Source organism: Erpetoichthys calabaricus, chromosome 9, assembly GCF_900747795.2.
Source record: "Erpetoichthys calabaricus chromosome 9, fErpCal1.3, whole genome shotgun sequence".
In the NCBI taxonomy this organism is placed as follows: Eukaryota; Metazoa; Chordata; class Cladistia; order Polypteriformes; family Polypteridae; genus Erpetoichthys; species Erpetoichthys calabaricus.
The window spans coordinates 192,048,448-192,068,038 of NC_041402.2; the positions used below are offsets into that span (position 1 = coordinate 192,048,448).

At 44.8% G+C, this 19,591-nt stretch overlaps 1 protein-coding gene across 3 annotated transcripts in view; it reads left to right on the plus strand.

Annotated features, from left to right (window-relative positions):
* Positions 1–19,591, plus strand: part of ralgps1 (Ral GEF with PH domain and SH3 binding motif 1) — a 347,167-nt gene that overhangs the window by 249,075 nt on the left and 78,501 nt on the right. For all 3 annotated transcript variants that reach the window (XM_051932301.1, XM_051932300.1, XM_051932302.1), the window contains exon 12: positions 18,506–18,573. In XM_051932301.1, the coding sequence (XP_051788261.1) occupies positions 18,506–18,573 (68 nt within the window). The remainder of the gene's footprint in view (positions 1–18,505; positions 18,574–19,591) is intronic.

Here is a 19,591-nt window from a genome sequence, read left to right on the forward strand (position 1 = left end):
TCATTAGAAGAAGGCGCTAGGAATGAAGGGATTTATTCTGACCCGAAATTTTCTGTTAGCTAATAAAGAAATTGATGAATGTTTTAAACACCAATAAATGAAATCTAACACAGGGCTAAAACGATCCCACCCCAGTTCCCTTTCCGATGAATGCACAATAAACATTCGACTAACAAAAACTACACACGATGAAGTCCATAACACAGAAAATAGGAAGCAGAAACCAATATGGTGAAATGATGGAGGCTGAATAAGCCAGAGGTGAGCTCACCCGCTGTAAGTAAATGTAAAGGACAGACCTACTGGTATGTCCTGATGATGAAGAGTGCTGGGAACGGGAGCGAAGGTCGACAAACAGTCCACATCAGTCCTCACGCGGCAGGCAGACATCACACAGTCCACACACACCAACCGGGGATCATCCAGGACAAGAAATGGAAGACAAACAGACGGGGAACTCCTCACACAACATCGTGTTTTACATTCTGGTATACAAAGTTTAGGGAAAGTACTGTGACCCCCCCGCCTATCGCGGAAGTTACAATCCAGACTCACCTGCGATACGTGAAAATGCACGAGACAGAAAGACCACATTTAATCCTTAAAATACCCGTCCCACACGCTTTAAACACATGTAAACTTATTAAAACTCACTTTGGATGCACATATGATACACGGATGTCGGGATAACGATATGAGTAACATCATCATAATCATCATGAGTTTTACAGTAGATAGATAGATAGATAGATAGATAGATAGATAGATAGATAGATAGATAGATATGAAAGGCACTATATAATAGATAGATAGATAGATAGATAGATAGATAGATAGATAGATAGATAGATAGATAGATATGAAAGGCACTATATAATAGATAGATAGATAGATAGATAGATAGATAGATAGATAGATAGATAGATAGATAGATAGATAGATAGATAGATATGAAAGGCACTATATAATAGATAGATAGATAGATAGATAGATAGATAGATAGATAGATAGATAGATAGATAGATAGATAGATAGATAGATAGATAGATAGATAGATATGAAAGGCACTATATAATAGATAGATAGATAGATAGATAGATAGATAGATAGATAGATAGATAGATAGATAGATAGATAGATACTATCTATCTATCTATCTATCTATCTATCTATCTATCTATCTATCTATCTATCTATCTATCTATCTATCTATCTATCTATCTATCTATCTATCTGTCTATCTATCTATCTATCTATCTGTCTATCTATCTATCTATCTCTGCTCCTGTCCCATTTCCCTTTTTGTCCTTTGCCCCTTATATCTCGTATTCCCTTTATTGTATCGCAGTTTAAATATTCCTGCCCACATATTCTTTGAGATTTCTTCCCCCCTTTTACAGCTTCCCATTCCCTCCAATCCCAAGTGTCTGTCATTCCACTTCCTTATGATGTGTCTCAGGTCTGCTGCAGAGCATCTCGTCCCCAGTTTCTCCAGTGATTCAGTCTCGTCACATCCGTCTCAGTCCAGTTTCTGCCATTCATTTAAGCCATCCATTTCCATCAAGTGGACTTCTGTCCTGTCCTGTCCTGTCCCAGTTGTCCTCATCCTTTCTTTAATTGGTGTTGTACCCCCCTCGTACCCAACTGCACTTCCTCTTCCTTTCTGCCCCACTACTGTCACTCCATAATGTCTCATGCTGTTCCCTAATCTCCCATTTTACAATATCCAGATGTTTTGCCTTTTATTTGAACTTATACCTTTGTGACTTTGCCCTGATCAGTAGATCTGCTTTGTAGAACACCTTGTGACAGCCCACGCTGTGAAAGGCGCTATATACAACTAAGTTAGCTCCCCCTGTGCCACACTCGTTTTTTGCTTGTTTGGATGTGACTTCTGACTTCCTTCCGGTCCCACTGCCCCATGCAGGTCCCAATCCCATATCCCCTGCGCTCGGTCCCTGTCCCATCTGTTTCTACTTCCCCGGGTCAGAGGACCAGCTCAGTGCCAGGGGACGTCGCACAACGTCGGCATTGTTCTCGGATACGGCTTACAGTGTATAAATTCCGACTATAAATTGTGGGATTTTTTTTTTCCTGCTTTAATGTGTGGAAGTTTTGAAAGATTGGGAAGTTTACGAAGGAGTTGCTATTAAAGCAAGATCCCTGGGAAGCCTGCTGGCAGTCAGCAGAGGCGCTACAAAAAGCTTTCTGTGTGACTTGCAGTGAGCTGACAACAGCGCGGGTGCAAATCTGCTTATCTGCTGATGTGTGGAGGGGGCAGTCCTCCTCCTCCTCCTCCTCCTCCTCCTCCGTCGGTAGTGGTGCTGGTGGGGGTTATCCCATTGTTAGACACACACATTCCCATAATGCAAGTGGTGAGTCAAGGGACAGCAGGAGACCACAGAAGAATGTTCCCAGGCGAATTATTAAAAGTGGGAAGAAGCCAAGGCATGCTGGGAATGAGCCATGTCTATTCTGCTTTTGTGGTCATCTTGACAGCTTTATTAGAAGTCAAGTCCCACCCTCCCAGGGGGTAATGACTTGCTCCTCTGGTACGGACCCTCACACCACCTCCAGTTTATGTGTCCTTCATTCTGGCAAGGAAACAGGGCGCCCCCGAGCGGCCCAGAGTGGGACCAACTGGTTTCTAAACTAGGGGAGGCCTCAGGTTTCTCTCAAGAGGGAATGTTTAAGAGATGTAAGACCTTCTCTGTGGCCCAGTTACCTCCCACTCACTCCAGTTTGTCCATCCCTTGGTAGGCTCTTTGGCGTCACTCATATGTGAAACACCTCAGAGAAAAGTGTGAACAGCAGAAGCTGGGAATTTGCTCAGTGGCACCACCAGCCAAGCAGACCTCCTCAGGGTGGGAATGTGTCCATGTCGTGGAGAGCAGGACAGCCAGTTAGCTGGGATCACCGCACTTACACGCATTACGACGCTGCAGGGCTCTCCACAAACTCAAAAAGAGGCTCAAAGTAGACCGAAAAACGAGGATTCGAGACTCCAGATAAAATCGGAAAGTCAAAACACTCAATGATCCTCTGAGGGTTCTCAGCCCAGAATATAGACAGTGTTGTGAAAAAGTAAGTGCACCCCCATGGGAATTGCTGACTTTCCTCAACATATTTGAGGAGACAAACAGTAGATCTTCATGCAAGAAGTGCCTACAGATCCATCCATCCATGCATTTTCCAACCCGCTGAATCCGAACACTGGGTCACGGGGTTCTGCTGTATCCAATTCCAGCCAACACAGGGCGCAAGGCAGGAAACTAACCCTGGGCAGGGCGCCAGCCCACCACAGGACACACACACCCACACACCAAGAACACACACTAGGGCCAATTTAGAATCGCCAATCCACCTAACCAGCATGTCTTTGGACTGTGGGAGGAAACCGGAGCGCCCGGACGAAACCCACGCAGACACGGGGGAGAACATGCAAACTCCATGCAGGGAGGACCCGGGAAGCAAACCCACCTTACTGCGAGGCAGCAGCGCTACCCACTGCGCCACCCCGTGCCTACAGATGAAGGTGAGATACTTCAATAAAAACCCAATTTGCCTTTTCAATCATTTATTCAACCAAAATCCATCCATCCATTTTCCAACCTGCTGAATCCGAACACAGGGTCACGGGGGTCTGCTGGAGCCAATCCCAGCCAACACAGGGCACAAGGCAGGAACCAATCCCGGGCAGGGTGCTAACCCACCACAGGACACACACAAACACACCCACACACCAAGCACACAGTAGGGCCAATTTATTGCCAATCCACCTAACCTGCATGTCTTTGGACTTTGGGAGGAAACCCACGCAGACACGGGGAGAACATGCAAACTCCACGCAGGGAGGACCCGGGAAGTGAACCCAGGTCCCCAGATCTCCCAACTGTGAGGCAGCAGCGCTACCCACTGCACCACCGTGCCACCCAAATATCAATACATAAAATGGGGGGGAACAAGTACAGTAAATCCACTTTTGGCATCTGAAGCTAGTATTGCCCCCTTCTTGTAGGCATTTTGTATGAAAGCTCACCAGCCTCTGCTATCGACTTTGTGACACGTTCTCCCAGTCCTCCTTCAGTTTGTGTGTTTCCTTGTATGTCCCGTTTGCTTCAAATCCCACCAAAACGTTTCAGTGGGATTCAAATCAAAGGGTTTGACTGGGCCATTCCATAATGTCCATCCAGATGGTTTTGTTTTCTTTTATTTGAACTTTGTAAAACATCTCGTGACAGCCAGTGCTGTAAAAGGCGCTCTATGCAACTAAGATGTCTTCTTTTTGAGGGTGTGCAGGTGTGCTTCACATCATTATAGAGCGCTGGCAGGGTGGAGAAGAGTGTCAGGAGTGATTTGTGACAGATGGGTATCGGCAAGAGTAAAAGGGAAGGTCTACAGGACAGTAGTGAGACCAGCTACATGATATTCCCGAAAGTATCGGGACGCCAGCCTTTACACACACATGAACTTCACTGACATCCCATTCTTAATCCATAGGCTTTAACATGGAGTCATCCCACCCTTCGCAGCTCTAACAGCTTCAACTCTTCTGGTGTTGTTAGAGTGTGTTGATGGGATTTGTGACCAGGAGATCATTTGTGAGGTCAGGCACTGATGTCGGACGAGAAGGCCCGGCTCACTCGCAGTCTCCCAAAGGTGTTCTGTCGGATTGAAGTCAGAGCTCTGTGCAGGCCAGTCAAGTTCCTCCACACTGCTGCTTGTGCAGTCATGTTGCCAGTCCCAAAACTGTCCCCACAGTTGCATGAAATTGTCCAAAATGGCTTTGTATGCTGAAGCCTTAAGAGTTCCTGTCACTTGGACTAAGGGGGCCAAACCGAACCCCACACCATAATCCCCCCTACAGGAAACTTTACACTTGGCACAATGCAGTCAGATACAGTGCATCCACAAAGTATTCCCAGCACTTCATCACTTTCTCCACATTTTGTTATGTTACAGCCTTATTCCAAAATGGATTCAATTCATTTTTTTCCTCAGAATTCTACACACAACACCCCATAATGACAACGTGAAAAAAGTTTACTTGAGATTTTTGCAAATTTATTAAAAACAAAAAAACTGAGAAATCCCATGTACATAAGTATTCACAGCCTTTGCTCAATACTTTGTCGATGCCCCTTTGGCAGCAATTCCAGTCTCAAGTCTTTTTGAATATGATGCCACAAGCTTGGCACACCTATCCTTGGCCAGTTTGGCCCATTCCTCTTTGCAGCACCTCTCAAGCTCCATCAGGTTGGATGGGAAGCGTCGGTGCACAGCCATTTTAAGATCTCTCCAGAGATGTTCAATCAGATTCAAGTCTGGGCTCTGGCTGGGCCACTCAAGGACATTCACAGAGTTGTCCTGAAGCCACTCCTTTGATATCTTGGCTGTGTCCTTAGGGTCGTTGTCCTGCTGCAAGATGAACCGTCGCCCCAGTCTGAGGTCAAGAGCGCTCTGGAGCAGGTTTTCATCCAGGATGTCTCTGTACATTGCTGCAGTCATCTTTCCCTTTATCCTGACTAGTCTCCCATCCCCACAGCATGATGCTGCCACCACCATGCTTCACTGTACGGATGGTATTGGCCTGGTGATGAGCGGTGCCTGGTTTCTTCCAAACGTGATGCCTGGCATTCACACCAAAGAGTTCAATCTTTGTCTCATCAGACCAGAGAATTTTCTTTCTCATGGTCTGAGAGTCCTTCAGGTGCCTTTTGGCAAACTCCAGGCGGGCTGCCATGTGCCTTTTACTAAGGAGTGGCTTCCATCTGGCCATTCTACCATACAGGCCTGATTGGTGGATTGCTGCAGAGATGGTTGTCCTTCTGGAAGGTTCTCCTCTCTCCACAGAGGACCTCTGGAGCTCTGACAGAGTGACCATCGGGTTCTTGGTCACCTCCCTGACTAAGGCCCTTCTTCCCCGATCGCTCAGTTTAGATGGCCGGCCAGCTCTAAGAAGAGTCCTAGTGGTTTCGAACTTCTTCCACTTACGGATGATGGAGGCCACTGTGCTCATTGGGACCTTCAAAGCAGCAGAAATTTTTCTGTAACCTTCCCCAGATTTGTGCCTCGAGACAATCCTGTCTTGGAGGTCTACAGACAATTCCTGTGACTTCATGCTTGGTTTGTGCTCTGACATGAACTGTCAACTGTGGGACCTTCTATAGACAGGTGTGTGCCTTTCCAAATCATGTCCAGTCAACTGAATTGACCACAGGTGGACTCCAATGAAGCTGCAGAAACATCTCAAGGATGATCAGGGGAAACAGGATGGACCTGAGCTCAATTCTGAGCTTCATGGCAAATGCTGTGAATACTTATGTACATGTGCTTTCTCAATATCGGCACGCACAAACCGAAAGGGAAACTGGCTAGTTTGTATACCGAGTGTGTGGTCGTGAACCGAGGCAAAAGTTTGGTGAACTTTTTGGTCATAAACCGATTTGTACGTGTACCGAGACGTTCGTGATCTGAGGTTCCACTGTATGTGTAAACAGATTTGCTAAATTGACACAAAAGCCATAAATAAATTAAATAACCAAAATGGTAAATCTATGGTTTTCTTGTCAAAATGAAAACTGTACATTTAAAAAAAAAAACCTTTAAAATCGACCCCAAACGTTAAAATTTGTAAAATTTCGGATGCCATTTTCTCTTCAACTGTCATTTCTCAGCTGAACTTTAGCAGTTTCATTTATATGCACGCCATAAGTTCAGTACACAGTTTTTTAACTGACCACAACTTATCAAACCCCTGGAGGTTTCTTAACCCAAACTCAAGATCATATTCCTTCTACTCACCAGTGCATTATAGCTACTCAAGAATTGATTTTTTTTTTATAGATAATAATTTCCTGCCTACGATTAAATCGTGCAAATACGACACAATTGTTATCTCGACCATGCCCCTCTAGTTTTGGAGCTAAAATCATTAAGCCCCTCACACTCACCTTGCAGATGGCGTCTTAACCCTCTTCTATTGGCAGACGAGAACTGCACAGAATTTATATCCAAAGAAATCAGCTTCTTCCTAGAGACAAACACGTCCACAGAGGTTTCTGCAGGAACACTCTGGGAAACTCTAAAGGCCTTCTTAAGAGGACAGATTATTTCATATCTTTCCCACAGAAATAAATTAGAAACCAAGAAAGCGTCAGAGCTAAGAAGCGAAATTACTAGAAAAGATGAAGAACAAGCCAGGCATCCAAGTGAGGCTCTTCACAGGAAAAGGCAGGCCCTGCATACAGAACTCAACATCTTGACAACTAAAGAAACTGAACAACTTATTTATAAGTCAAGACATCATTACTATGAACACGGGGAGAAAGCTAATAAGCTTTTAGCTCAACAAATTCACAAACAAGAAGTTCGCAATGCAATACCAGTAATCACCAACACGAATGGAGAAGAAATCATTGACCATAAAAATATAAGGCACGCATTTAGAGATTATTATAAATCCTTATATTCTACTGAGTTCAAAGAAGACAACACACAATCTAATGCATATCTGGATACATTACAGACACCACAAATAGATGATTTAAGTGCTGAGTAACTGGATAAACCTCTGGCACTATCAGAATTACTAGATGCTATAAAGTCACTTCAAAGCGGGAAATCAGCAGGCCCTGATGGCTACCCTGTAGAATTTTATAAGAAATTCTCCACTCTGCTAGCTCTCCTCTTATTGGCAACATTTACAGAAGCTACAGACAACCAAATACTACCTCAAACATTTCATCAAGCATTAATCACCGTCTTTCCTAAACAAAAACATAAGTTCAGTGCAACAGAAAATATAAAAACAACATTCAGTCATGCAGGACTTTATAAAATAAATTTAGAAGATAAAATTGAGTGTGTTTTTCCAGATGTAGACATTGCCTTTCGTATATTTTTTAACATTAATGGTCACAAATTGCTCAGCTGAGCGCTCATTTTCTCGGTTGAAATATATTAAAAATCCCCTCAGAACAACTATGCATCATGGCAGGCTGGATGCCTTATCTCTATTATGTACAGAAGCAGATGTGTTACGTAAGATTGATTATGAAGATCTAATCAAAAAGTTTGCAAGGAAAAAAAATAAAAAAGATAAAAATGAAATGAAGCATACAAAAATAAATATTATTTTCCTTCGTACTATAAGTATGCTTTATTTAATTTCGAATTTTCGATAATAAAATAAAATTTTATTTTCTAGTTTGTTATTGTTTCCATCCATCCATTATCCAACCCGCTATATCCTAACTACAGGGTCACGGGGGTCTGCTGTAGCCAATCCCAGCCAACACAGGGCGCAAGGCAGGAAATAAACCCCGGGCAGGGCGCCAGCCCACCGCAGGGCACACACACACACACACCAAGCACACACTAAGAACAATTTAGGATCGCCAATGCACCTAACCTGCATGTCTTTGGACTGTGGGGAGGAACTGGAGTACCTGGTGGAAACCCACTCAGACATTGGGAGAACATGCAAACTCCACGCAGGGAGGACCTATAATATCCATCCATTATCCAACCCGCTATATCCTAACTACAGGGTCATGGGGGTCTGCTGGAGCCAATCCCAGTCAACACAGGGCGCAAGGCAGGAAACCAAACCCCGGGCAGGGCGCCAGCCCACAGCAGGGCACACACACACACACACACACCAAGCACACACTGGGGACAATTTAGGATCGCCAATGCACCTAACCTGCATGTCTTTGGACTGTGGGAGGGAAACTCACGCAGACACGGGGGGAGAACATGCAGACTCCACGCAGGGAGGACCCGGGAAGTGAACCCAGGTCCTCCTAACTGCGAGGCAGCAGCGCTACCCACTGCGCCATCGTGCCGCCCTACTCAAATAATAATAATAATACATTTTTATTATTTGTAGATGTCTGCTTTGGTACATTCAAGTCTTTTGAGTATCTTGCCGTTGTCATTCATGGAGTTTCTCAGTCTCTAGTATTGTCCGTGTATAGACCTCCCTAAACACAATGCGGCTTTCTTTGAGGAATTCTTAGACTTGGTGTCAATTATAATTACTAACTATGACAGGTTCCTTACAGTTGGCAACTTTAGTATTATTTATTCAGTTTTGTGAAGTTCCCCTTTGGGATTAATAAAGTATCTATCTATATCTATATCTATCTATCTATCTATCTATCTATCTATTCTATCTATCTATCCTATCTATCTATCTATCTATTATCTAGCTATCTATCTATATCTATCTATCCTATCGATCTATCTATCTATTCTTTACTTTTCATATCGATAATCAGTGTGACCTGAAAGCAAAAGAATTCAAGAACTCCTGCACTCTTTTGATTTGAGCCAGCACGTTACGTCAGCCAACACACAAAGCAGGGCAGCACTTGGATTTAGTGATTACTAAAGGATCACCAATGCACGTAACCTGCATGTCTTTGGACTGTGGGAGGAAACCCACGCAAACACGGGGGAGAACATGCAAACTCCACGCAGGGAGGACCCGGGGAAGCGAACTCAGGTCTCCTAACTGTGAGGCAGAAGCGCTACCCACTGAGCTACCGTGCCGCCCTCCATCCATTATCCAACCCGCTATATCCTAGACTACAGGGTCACGGGGGTCTGCTGTAGCCAAACCCAGCCAGCACATGGCGCCAGGCAGGAAACAAACCAGCGGCAGGGGTGCCAGCCCACTGCAGTTGTTATAGTTTTATAATTTTGAATTACTTGTGTAAAGGAGCACCAAAATTACTTAGTGCGTAGGGCATCTATGGGTCTTAATCTGGCCCTTAGTAACCAGTGTAGTGACATCCAACCTGGATAGGGTCATGTTATTCTGTATTAATGTTAACGTTCTCTTCTGCATTGTGATTTCTTTTAAATTCTGCCTTAATATATTCTCTTCATATATTGTGACATGCAGGCAGCTTGTGATGTGCTGTGCTGTGCCAGAGCATTAAAGGGGGGAATGAGCGGTACAGGCGGCTCGGTGGCGCAGTGGTAGTGCTGCTGCCCCACGCAGTTAGGAGACCGGGGTTCGCTTCCCGGGTTCTCCCTGCGTGGAGTTTGCATGTTCTCCCCCGGTTTCCTCCCACAGTCCAAAGACATGCAGGTTAGGTGGATTGGCGATTCTAAATTGGCCCTAGTGTGTGCTTGGTGTGTGGGTGTGTGTCCTGTGGTGGGTTGGCACCCTGCCCGAGATTGGTTCCTGCCTTGTGCCCTGTGTTGGCTGGGATTGGCTCCAGCAGACCCCCGTTGACCTGTGTTCGGATTCAGCGGGTTGGAAAATGGATGGCTGGATGGATGAGCGGTAACAAGTGATGGGACTGGGGGAGGAGCTTCTGTTCTGTGAGGGCGGGACACGTCTCCTAGGAGGATGAGTGACAGGAGGAGTTCGGAGGAAAAGGAGGGTGCGGCGGGGAGGAAGGAAGTTTTGAGCGAGGAGTCAGAAGACGGTCAGCAGGGGAGGGTTTGTGGTACTGAGAAAAGACGGAACGTGAGTGGCAGGGAAGGCTTTCTCTTACTGTTTTGGAGGTGTGCTCTGTCACCGTGGGTAACGGCGTATAAGACAGGACCACCTTAATGCAGGGTGCCCCCATGAACCATAGGGGGCCCATGCTAATCTCTCTATGCTGTGCCTTGCTGAGTGGTTGCGTAGGTAGGGACCCCAGTCCACTGCTTGGCCCGGGGGGCCTATAATGCTGTTATGACGGCCCTGAGGACTGTTTGGAAGACTCCAAACAGAGAACACTCCATTACCTTTGAGGTGCGTTTGCTTATTATGCTGATAATTTCAATATTATATAAATTAATTAATTTTGTTAATACTATACTACCTACTGTATTTTGTTTTGTAAATAAATATGACTATTCGTTACTCCACAGTATGTCATTTTTAAAGTAGCTGTTCCGTTATACGTCTTTTCTCTTATCCGTCATGACTTTGGTCCCGACCCCTGACAGATAATTGAGGTTTCACTGTATTTCCATCCATTTTCTTAACCCTCTTGTCTTGAGCAGAGTAAGGGAATGCTGGAGCCTATCCAGTAAGCACGGGGCACAAGGCAGGAAATGATCCCTGGATAGGACCCCCCCAGTCCCACCAGAGGGTGTAGACACGCACACATTCACTGCATGTCTCTGGGTGGTGGGCACAAGGAAAAAATGCAAAAGAGCACCTGGCACTTGAACCCTTGCTCTCTTTGTTGTGAGGCAGCAGCCCTACCACGGTGCAACCGTGCCATTCCCATACAGTATATACCATTCCTAACTACTAATAAATGTTAATTAGTAAGAATTCAATGCAAACACCTGCACAATAATAATTCAAAAACAATGGAAACTGCCAAACAAGTGACCACGGCAGAGCCACTTGTGACTTTTGTCTCTCAGAGTTTCAGGGAAGGCCCACGTCGGCCTCCCCACACCCTCCGACCCTGGCACAGTATATAATTTGAGTTTTCCAGCCCCACGCGCGGCACAGGCAGTAATTCACGTTTGGTGACAGCGGGCACAAATCGTTTGGATAAGAAGAGGAAAGTCATGTTTTAAGTGGGAGGGCAGAGGGTTGTGTCAGTAATTAGCGGGCGGCACGAGGCGGCACGTGCAACGGGCCTGGAATTAAACATGCGAGTGACGGTGAAAAATCACGGCGTGTCACTGTCACCAAGTGCTTTGCGGTGCTTTGGGGCAGACCCACGTGCAAGGCAGGCAGCTGTAATTACAAGGACCTGACACTCCTTTCCTTGACCTCGAGTTGTCCTGGTGCCACGCGGCTGTGGTGGAGGTGCAGCTTTGGGGAGGAACATCTTGCTTTGGGTTTGTCTTTGTCTGTCACAGTGTTTTTTTTTTTGGTTGGGGGGGATTCAGTGTGCTGTCTCAGGTCAAATACATTTCTTGTGATCTTTAGGGGTGCTAAGGAGATAGGGTGCAGTTCAACCTCCTTGGTGTGTGCCAACTTTCAGTGCTAAGAATATTGAAGCTCCCCCAGTCGTTGGCCACTTTAGAAAGATGCTGTATTACAGGTAAATTAATGAACGTGTGCCAGTGGTCACACTTGGGGCATCTACAGTCATGCTCCTGGCATTAGGATGCAATCTCCAAATTATATTTTATCGCTCCACATGTTTTGATAGGTAGGAGATACATTGATGACAAAGAAATGTTAAGACAAGGATTTGTGCTCTGTATGTGTGCCCAGCAAAGCACTGGCGTCCACCTCCAGGGCTGACTCCTGCTGTGAACCCAGTGACGGCTGGCCTGGCATATGCCCCTACGTAGAGTACTTGGAATCACAAAAATGGATTTGACTAATGAGAGATGGCCTTCCAGAGGCTGCCACAGACCAGTGGGCCACAAAGCTCATTGGTCAAATAAAGAAAGAGAAGTCTGCACATACCAGCGAGGTTGGTGCCACTAAACCCTGCTGCTGCAGGGGGGCACGCAGGACCAAGAACATTATAAGAACTGTGATGAGAACATTCAGCCTATCAGAGCTCACCAATTCTATTAATTGATTCTTTTTAAATAACATCAATGGGACATTTGAAGGTTCTGTGTGGAGTTTGCATGTTTCTCCCCGTGTCTGCGTGGGTTTTCCTCCCCACAGTCCAAAGACATGCAGGTTGGGGTGCATTGGCGATTCTAAATTGTTCCTAGTGTGTGCTTGGTATGTGAGTGTATGTGTGCCCTGAGGTGGCTGGCGCCCCTGCCCGGGGTTTGTTTCCTGCCTTGCGCCCCTTGTGTTGGGCTGGGATTGACTCCAGCAGACCCCTGTGACCCTGTAGTTAGTATATAGCAGATTGGATAATGGATGGATGGCTGGATGGATGGATGGATATTTGAAGGTCCTACTGCCCACCACACCACTTGCTCACTTTGTGATAAATGTGCCTTAATGAGGTTTCATTTGCTCTTGTTGAAGAAACTGCCATACTTGTTGCCTTCACAATGTTCCACATTTTGTTCTTGTCATCTACTAATCCCCCCATTTTTGGTTCAGCTTGTTGCCCTCCATGGTTGCTCTTTTCAGGACTTTCTATAGCTCTGCTTCGTCTTTATTGTAACGTGATGACCAAAACTGACCACAGAGCTCCACACTTGGCCTCGGTAATGTTATATTGTGTAACTAGAACCTTTCTTGACTTGTGGCTGCCCACCTCAGGGTGCTATATAACCCAACATTCTGTCAGTCATCTTAATGGTGTTCTCACTGTTGGCTCTCCAAGGTTCTGACTTGGACTCTGGACTTCCTCTGGTGTTGTTTTGTCTTTTTTGTATTATTCAGATCAGAGCTGCAGATTTGGCATCACTAGTGCATGCAATGCAGTCTGCTGTGAAAAAGTCTTTGCCCCCTTCTTGATATTCTCTTGTTTTTTAACTCCATTACATGAATCGGTCACAAGGCACAACACACAGGGACTTCTATGATGTTTGTGACTCATCAACTTGTGACCCACTACCACAGAAGTAAAATTTTAAACGTAAAGAACATAATAAGGGTAATATAATATGACAGCCTTTTACCTTATTCGTACCAGTCTACTTCCTCAGTTACTCTTCGTGGTCCTGAATCAGCCCAGTTGCTCTCCTCTTGGCTTTCTCCATCGCTCTCTTGCTAACATGGAGACCAAACGTGCACAGGGCACTCCAGGAGGTGGCCTCACTAGGATGTTTTATAGATGAACTAGAACTTCCCTTGACTTCCTTGCACATCCACTCAAGCAGGGTGCTATATAACCCAACATTTTCTTAGCCATCGTGATGGTGTCCTCGCTGATGGCCTCTCCAGGTCCTGACTGAGCCTAGTCGCCTGTCACTGGTCTTTTCTATGCTCCTTAGTCACATGTGTTTGACACTTTGTGGAAGCTAAAATATTGAATTTAAACAGTACATTAGTGGATCCGCATGCGTTACCCTAACCCGGGGGTAAACATTAAACTTATACAAAGTTTTTGTCTGTTATACCTGCATTGTTATCACTCTTTAATTTAATATTGTTGTTATCAGTATGCTGCTGCTGGAGTATGTGAATTTCCCCTTGGGATTAATAAAGTATCTATCTATCGATTATATAGTGCCTTTAACTCAATCTATCTAATCCTGCCAACTATGCTATCTATCTAGCTATCTATCTATTATATAGTGCCTTTCACTCTATCTATCTGTCTATCTATTATAAGTGCCTTTCACTCTATCTATCGGTATCTATTATATATTGCCTTTCACTCTATCTATCTGTCTATCTATTATATAGTGCCTTTCACTCTATCTATCTATCTATCGATTATATAGTGCCTTTCACTCTATCTATTGGTCTATCTTATATAATGCCTTTCACTCTATCTGTCTATCTAATTCTGTCAACAATGCTATCTATCTATCTATCTAATCCTGCCAACTACGCTATCTATCTATCTAATCCTGCCAACTACGCTATCTGTCTATCTAATCCTGCCAACTACGCTAGCTATCTATCTATTCCTGCCAGCTACACTATCTATCTATCTGTCTATCTATCTATCTAATCCTGTCAACTATGCTATCTATCTATCTATCTATCTATCTATCTATCTATCTATCTATCTATCTATCTATCTATCTATCTATCTATCTATCTATCTATCTATCTATCTATCTGTCTAGCTATCTAATCCTGTCAACTATGCTATCTATCTATCTAGCTATCTAATCCTGCCAACTACGCTATCTATCTAATCCTGCCAACTACGCTATCTATCTATCTATCTAATCCTGCCAACTACGCTATCTATCTATCTATCTATCTATCTATCTATCTATCTATCTATCTATCTATCTATCTATCTATCTATCTAATCCTGCCAACTACGCTATCTATCTATCTATCTAATCCTGCCAACTACACTATCTATCTATCTAATCCTGCCAACTACGCTATCTATCTATCTAATCCTGCCAACTATGCTATCTATCTAATCCTGCCAACTATGCTATCTATCTATCTAATCCTGCCAACTACGCTATCTATCTATCTATCTATCTATCTATCTATCTATCTATCTATCTATCTATCTATCTAATCCTGTCAACTACGCTATCTATCTATCTATCTATCTATCTATCTATCTATCTATCTATCTATCTATCTATCTATCTATCTAATCCTGCCAACTACGCTATCTATCTAATCCTGCCAACTATGCTATCTATCTATCTAATCCTGCCAACTACGCTATCTATCTATCTATCTATCTATCTATCTATCTATCTATCTATCTATCTATCTAATCCTGCCAACTACGCTATCTATCTATCTAATCCTGCCAACTACACTATCTATCTATCTAATCCTGCCAACTACGCTATCTATCTATCTAATAATGCCAACTATGCTATCTATCTATCTATCTATCTATCTATCTATCTATCTATCTATCTATCTATCTAATCCTGCCAACTATGCTATCTATCTATCTAATCCTGCCAACTACGCTATCTATCTATCTATCTATCTATCTATCTATCTATCTATCTATCTATCTATCTATCTATCTATCTATCTATCTATCTAATTCTGTCAACTACGCTATCTATCTATCTAATCCTGCCAACTATGCTATCTATCTATCAAGTCACTTCATGGCCCCTCTGTCAACTAATGGTCACCTTTACCAAGTCTCTTTAGACACATGTGGACCCCATCTCTCTATATGTTGGATGTAAGTGTTGCTCAGAGGTCCTTGTTTCCTTCAGTGTGTTATCATAATAAGCAGTGTCACCCCTAGTGGCAAAAAACTGAACTGTAACCCAAAAAAGAGAAAGCAACACCTGTTGGTGGGAGCAGGTAAAGCAGGGGTGTCGAACTCCAGGCCTGGAGGGCCACAGTGGCTGCAGGTTTTCATTTTAACGCGTTTCCTGATCAATTTTCATTGCTAATTAACTCCTTTTCCCTTCATTTTCATAGCCCTGTTTTTAAGGCTTCAGTCCTCTGAATTGATTTGTTTTTCTTCATTAAATGGCAGCCAAACAGAAATGAGACGTGAAATGAGCTGACAGATGAGCAGCTAAACTGGGGCTTCAAAGTCCAACCAGTCTCTTAACGAGAAGCCGACTCTTGCTGTTCATTAAAGCCGTTGTTTAATTCCATGGCTTGTTGCTGCCCACAGCAGACGTTTCCTAAACTCTTCATTTTTTGTTTTTTCACCATCACCCTCACAGTGTTGTGGTGACCTGAGAGATCAGCCTTACTGAGACCTTAACCTTTGTTTATTTTCAGATATTGTGTGATGGGCACACAGGTGAGCTGGTCACGTGGCGTCTCGTTTTGTGTCTCGTTATTGTTTGGCTGCAAATTAAGGAAAAAGAAACAACGGGGGGGGGGGGGGGGGGGGGCAAATCAAGTTAATTAATATGACGTTAATTAGCAGCCAAAACTGGTTACTAATGAAGACGATGGTTAGGATGAAGACCTGCAGCCCACCGCAGCTCACCAGGACCGGAGTTTGACACCCGTCACGTAAAGGTTTACCCGAGTTTGCCACTTTATGGAGCCTCCGGACAAATCACGTGGGCTGGTGGGCATCACGGAGACTTCACACATCAAGTCCAAACTAATAAGCAATTGGCACTTTAGGGGGCAAATAAAGAAACACTCAACACCAACTGGGCACACACCAGATTGATTCTGTAAGTAAGCTGCCACAACTGAAAGGGCAAAGCCAGGGTCGGCGTCACCACTTCATCCTCATCTCTGTCACTCGTTAGCGAGGATGTCATTTGCTCTTCCTCTTCCATAAATACATTTTGGACAAGGACGTCATGCGGTGATTTCATTTAAACACAAAAGCGTGGAGTGAAGTGACGTGCCAGTGTCCCCATACACTACATACGCACAAGATATGGTGACAGCAGCCTCCTGTTGTGACACCTTGATGTCCTCATCTTATGAAGAACTGAAATACCAACATTATAAGGTGGTAACGTGTGACAACCTCAAGCCCGCGGACTGGCCTAGCGCTTACTGTCTGTCACCTGCTGTCACTTCACCGCGTGCTCCAGTTCCACTTCTGGTGCTCGACTTGTTGAAGTTCCTGCAGGATGGCGCTATATCAAAGGCCCAGTTAATGAACATCACTCAGGGGTCTCTTAAATGAAGTCTCCACTCCTGGCATCGTGCCTTCCCAGTGGAGGTTGGCAGCCGAGCAGTCTTGCCGAGGCAGACGTCTACATTTATGTGCCGTTGCTAATGCAGCTCCCTAATTTAAAGCACACCATCCCTCAGAGGTCCGCTCCAACTTGAATTTCCTTTTGCAGCACTCGGTAGCAAACGGGAGAAAAAGAACGGACGCCAAACAGAAACAGCTGCAGTTCTGTGAAGCTGAGGCAAGCCAGGCGATGATCTCCCTGCCACACAGCTTGATACGCATACATCACCGAAACCATCGGCTCCTGGCTTCATTTTAAATACGTGCGTGAAAGTCAGAGAGTCCAGGTGGACTGGACCGGGGCCCAGTGATGATTGGTTAATTGGACTGAGGGTCACAAATCCTACTTTACATCTGATTGGCTCGTTAGTCTGAAGAGGAAATTTAAGTGGCCAGTAGGACGCCACTTTGATGGAAACCCCAAATCAGTATCTAATTGGCTGATTGGACTGACGAGGATCATTGAGAGGATTTTAGGTCATGGCTTGGATGAACAGCTGATTGGTTAATTGGATTGAAGTGCATCATTAAGTAGCTGGTGGCCAGTAGTACTCAAAAGTAAATGTAATGTCTGATTCGTTAATTGGACCTGCAAGACTAATTAAATGGCCAGCAGGGCCAGGGCTTAGTTCAGCAATCCAGTTTAACATGTGATTGGTTAATTGACTTAACGAGGATAATGAAGTGGTCAGTGGTGGCTTGACTGAGCAGTGGAGTTTAATCTCTGATTGGCTAATTGGACTGTTAAGAGGCCAGTGGCACTCCAATATGATTGATAAGTCAAATTTAATATCTGGTTGGTCAGTTGGACTGACTCGAGCTATTAAATGGCCGGAAGGACGTAGTTTAACATCTGATTCGGTAACCGGATTGAAGAGGATTATTAAGTGGCCAATAGGACGCTTAATTTAATGTCTAAACTGGAGAAGGGTTCTGAGTCGAGTTTAACATCTGATTGGTTAATTGGGTTAAAGTGGATAATTAAAAGGCCAGCAGGACCACCACATGATCAAAGAGTCCACTTTACTGAATGTCTGTGCCTGAAGTCGTCTAAAATGGGGGCCAAAATGAAAACCGCTACCTTTATGTAAATCTGAAACTCTTACTCTGTTGTCTTCCTCTTTTCTTCTCTGCTCGTTAACCTGACTGCCATGAATTCAGCTTCTGCTAATGGTGACGATCAGTTAGACTGATAATTGGTGAGGTGTGCTTAGTGCCCACCATGAAAGATCCAACACCTGGTGCCCACACTCCTCAGGGTAGAGTCCACCATGATGACCCCATGCCCTTGCTGTCTCACTTTAATGCTCACCGCTTGCTTCTTCTTGCAGGTTGTCCCTGAAGATCGAACCCGGGAACAGCTCTCCCCGCCTGGCGTCATCCAAGGAAGACCTCGCAGGTAGGTGGGCACACCGGGGTTACCTAAACAAGTGTGAAAAGGTGGAGCTGGACCTGAACTGAACAGGGAAAAATAAGGGGCACCTTCACATGGGCATGAAACCATCCAGAGCAGAGCAGAGCAGTGCCAGGCTAACCTTAAGGAAGAGGAACCTTAAAAAAGAGTGTGTGGTGAAGGGGTGACGGAGGGGGGCACGTCCTACGTGAGAGCTGCCCATACAGCCCACCTTTTACAAGGTGGGAGAGGGAAGAAGAGTGATAGCTTTCGGACGCCACTTGACACCCACAGTAGTTACGCACTGAATGGTTCAGTGAACATGGAAGGTGCTGACAAAAGCAATGAGGGACATTGTGGTGGTCTTTGTAATTAACAAGGATGCCCCCTTGTGGAGTTTCAGCTGGACATGTGGACCCCCCAATCGTGCACCTGCAAGCTTTTTTTTTTTTTTTTTAAATGTGTGGTGTTCTGAGCTGACGCCCCCCCCCTTCGCCAGCCCACCATCCTTGGCACCTCGCCTTAACCCCAGAGACTCGGAGGGCTGCAGGCTCCGTCCCGACACGTTTCATTTTGTTGTCTCCTCACCTCACGTTGCCACCCCCGCCTGGCACATTTTTTTTTGCTTGTTCATTCCTGGCAATTGTTTGACATTCCTCAGAGCCTGAAAGGGTTAGGAAAACCTGCGGAGAAGAAGCAGCGGGCACAAAAAGGAGACCCTCATTAGGGAAAGACAATGAGAAGTAGGGAGGATGCTTGGGAGTGAGACCCCCCCGGACCCCAAAAGACTGCCAGCACCAAAGTGACAGAAGACAAGGAGTCCGACCTCTTTACCCAGCAGCCCCCTTCTTGTTTGATGTTATCTTTCAGCTAATCAGCAGTCCCCCAGGGAGTTGTGCTTCATCTTCCAGACATGACGTCACCGACAGCACATCTCAGGGCCTTATAAATAAAATAAAAAGTCAACTGAATGAATCTTCATTTTTAAATGAGATGGCAAGTCTCACTGTGAAAGGCGCTATAC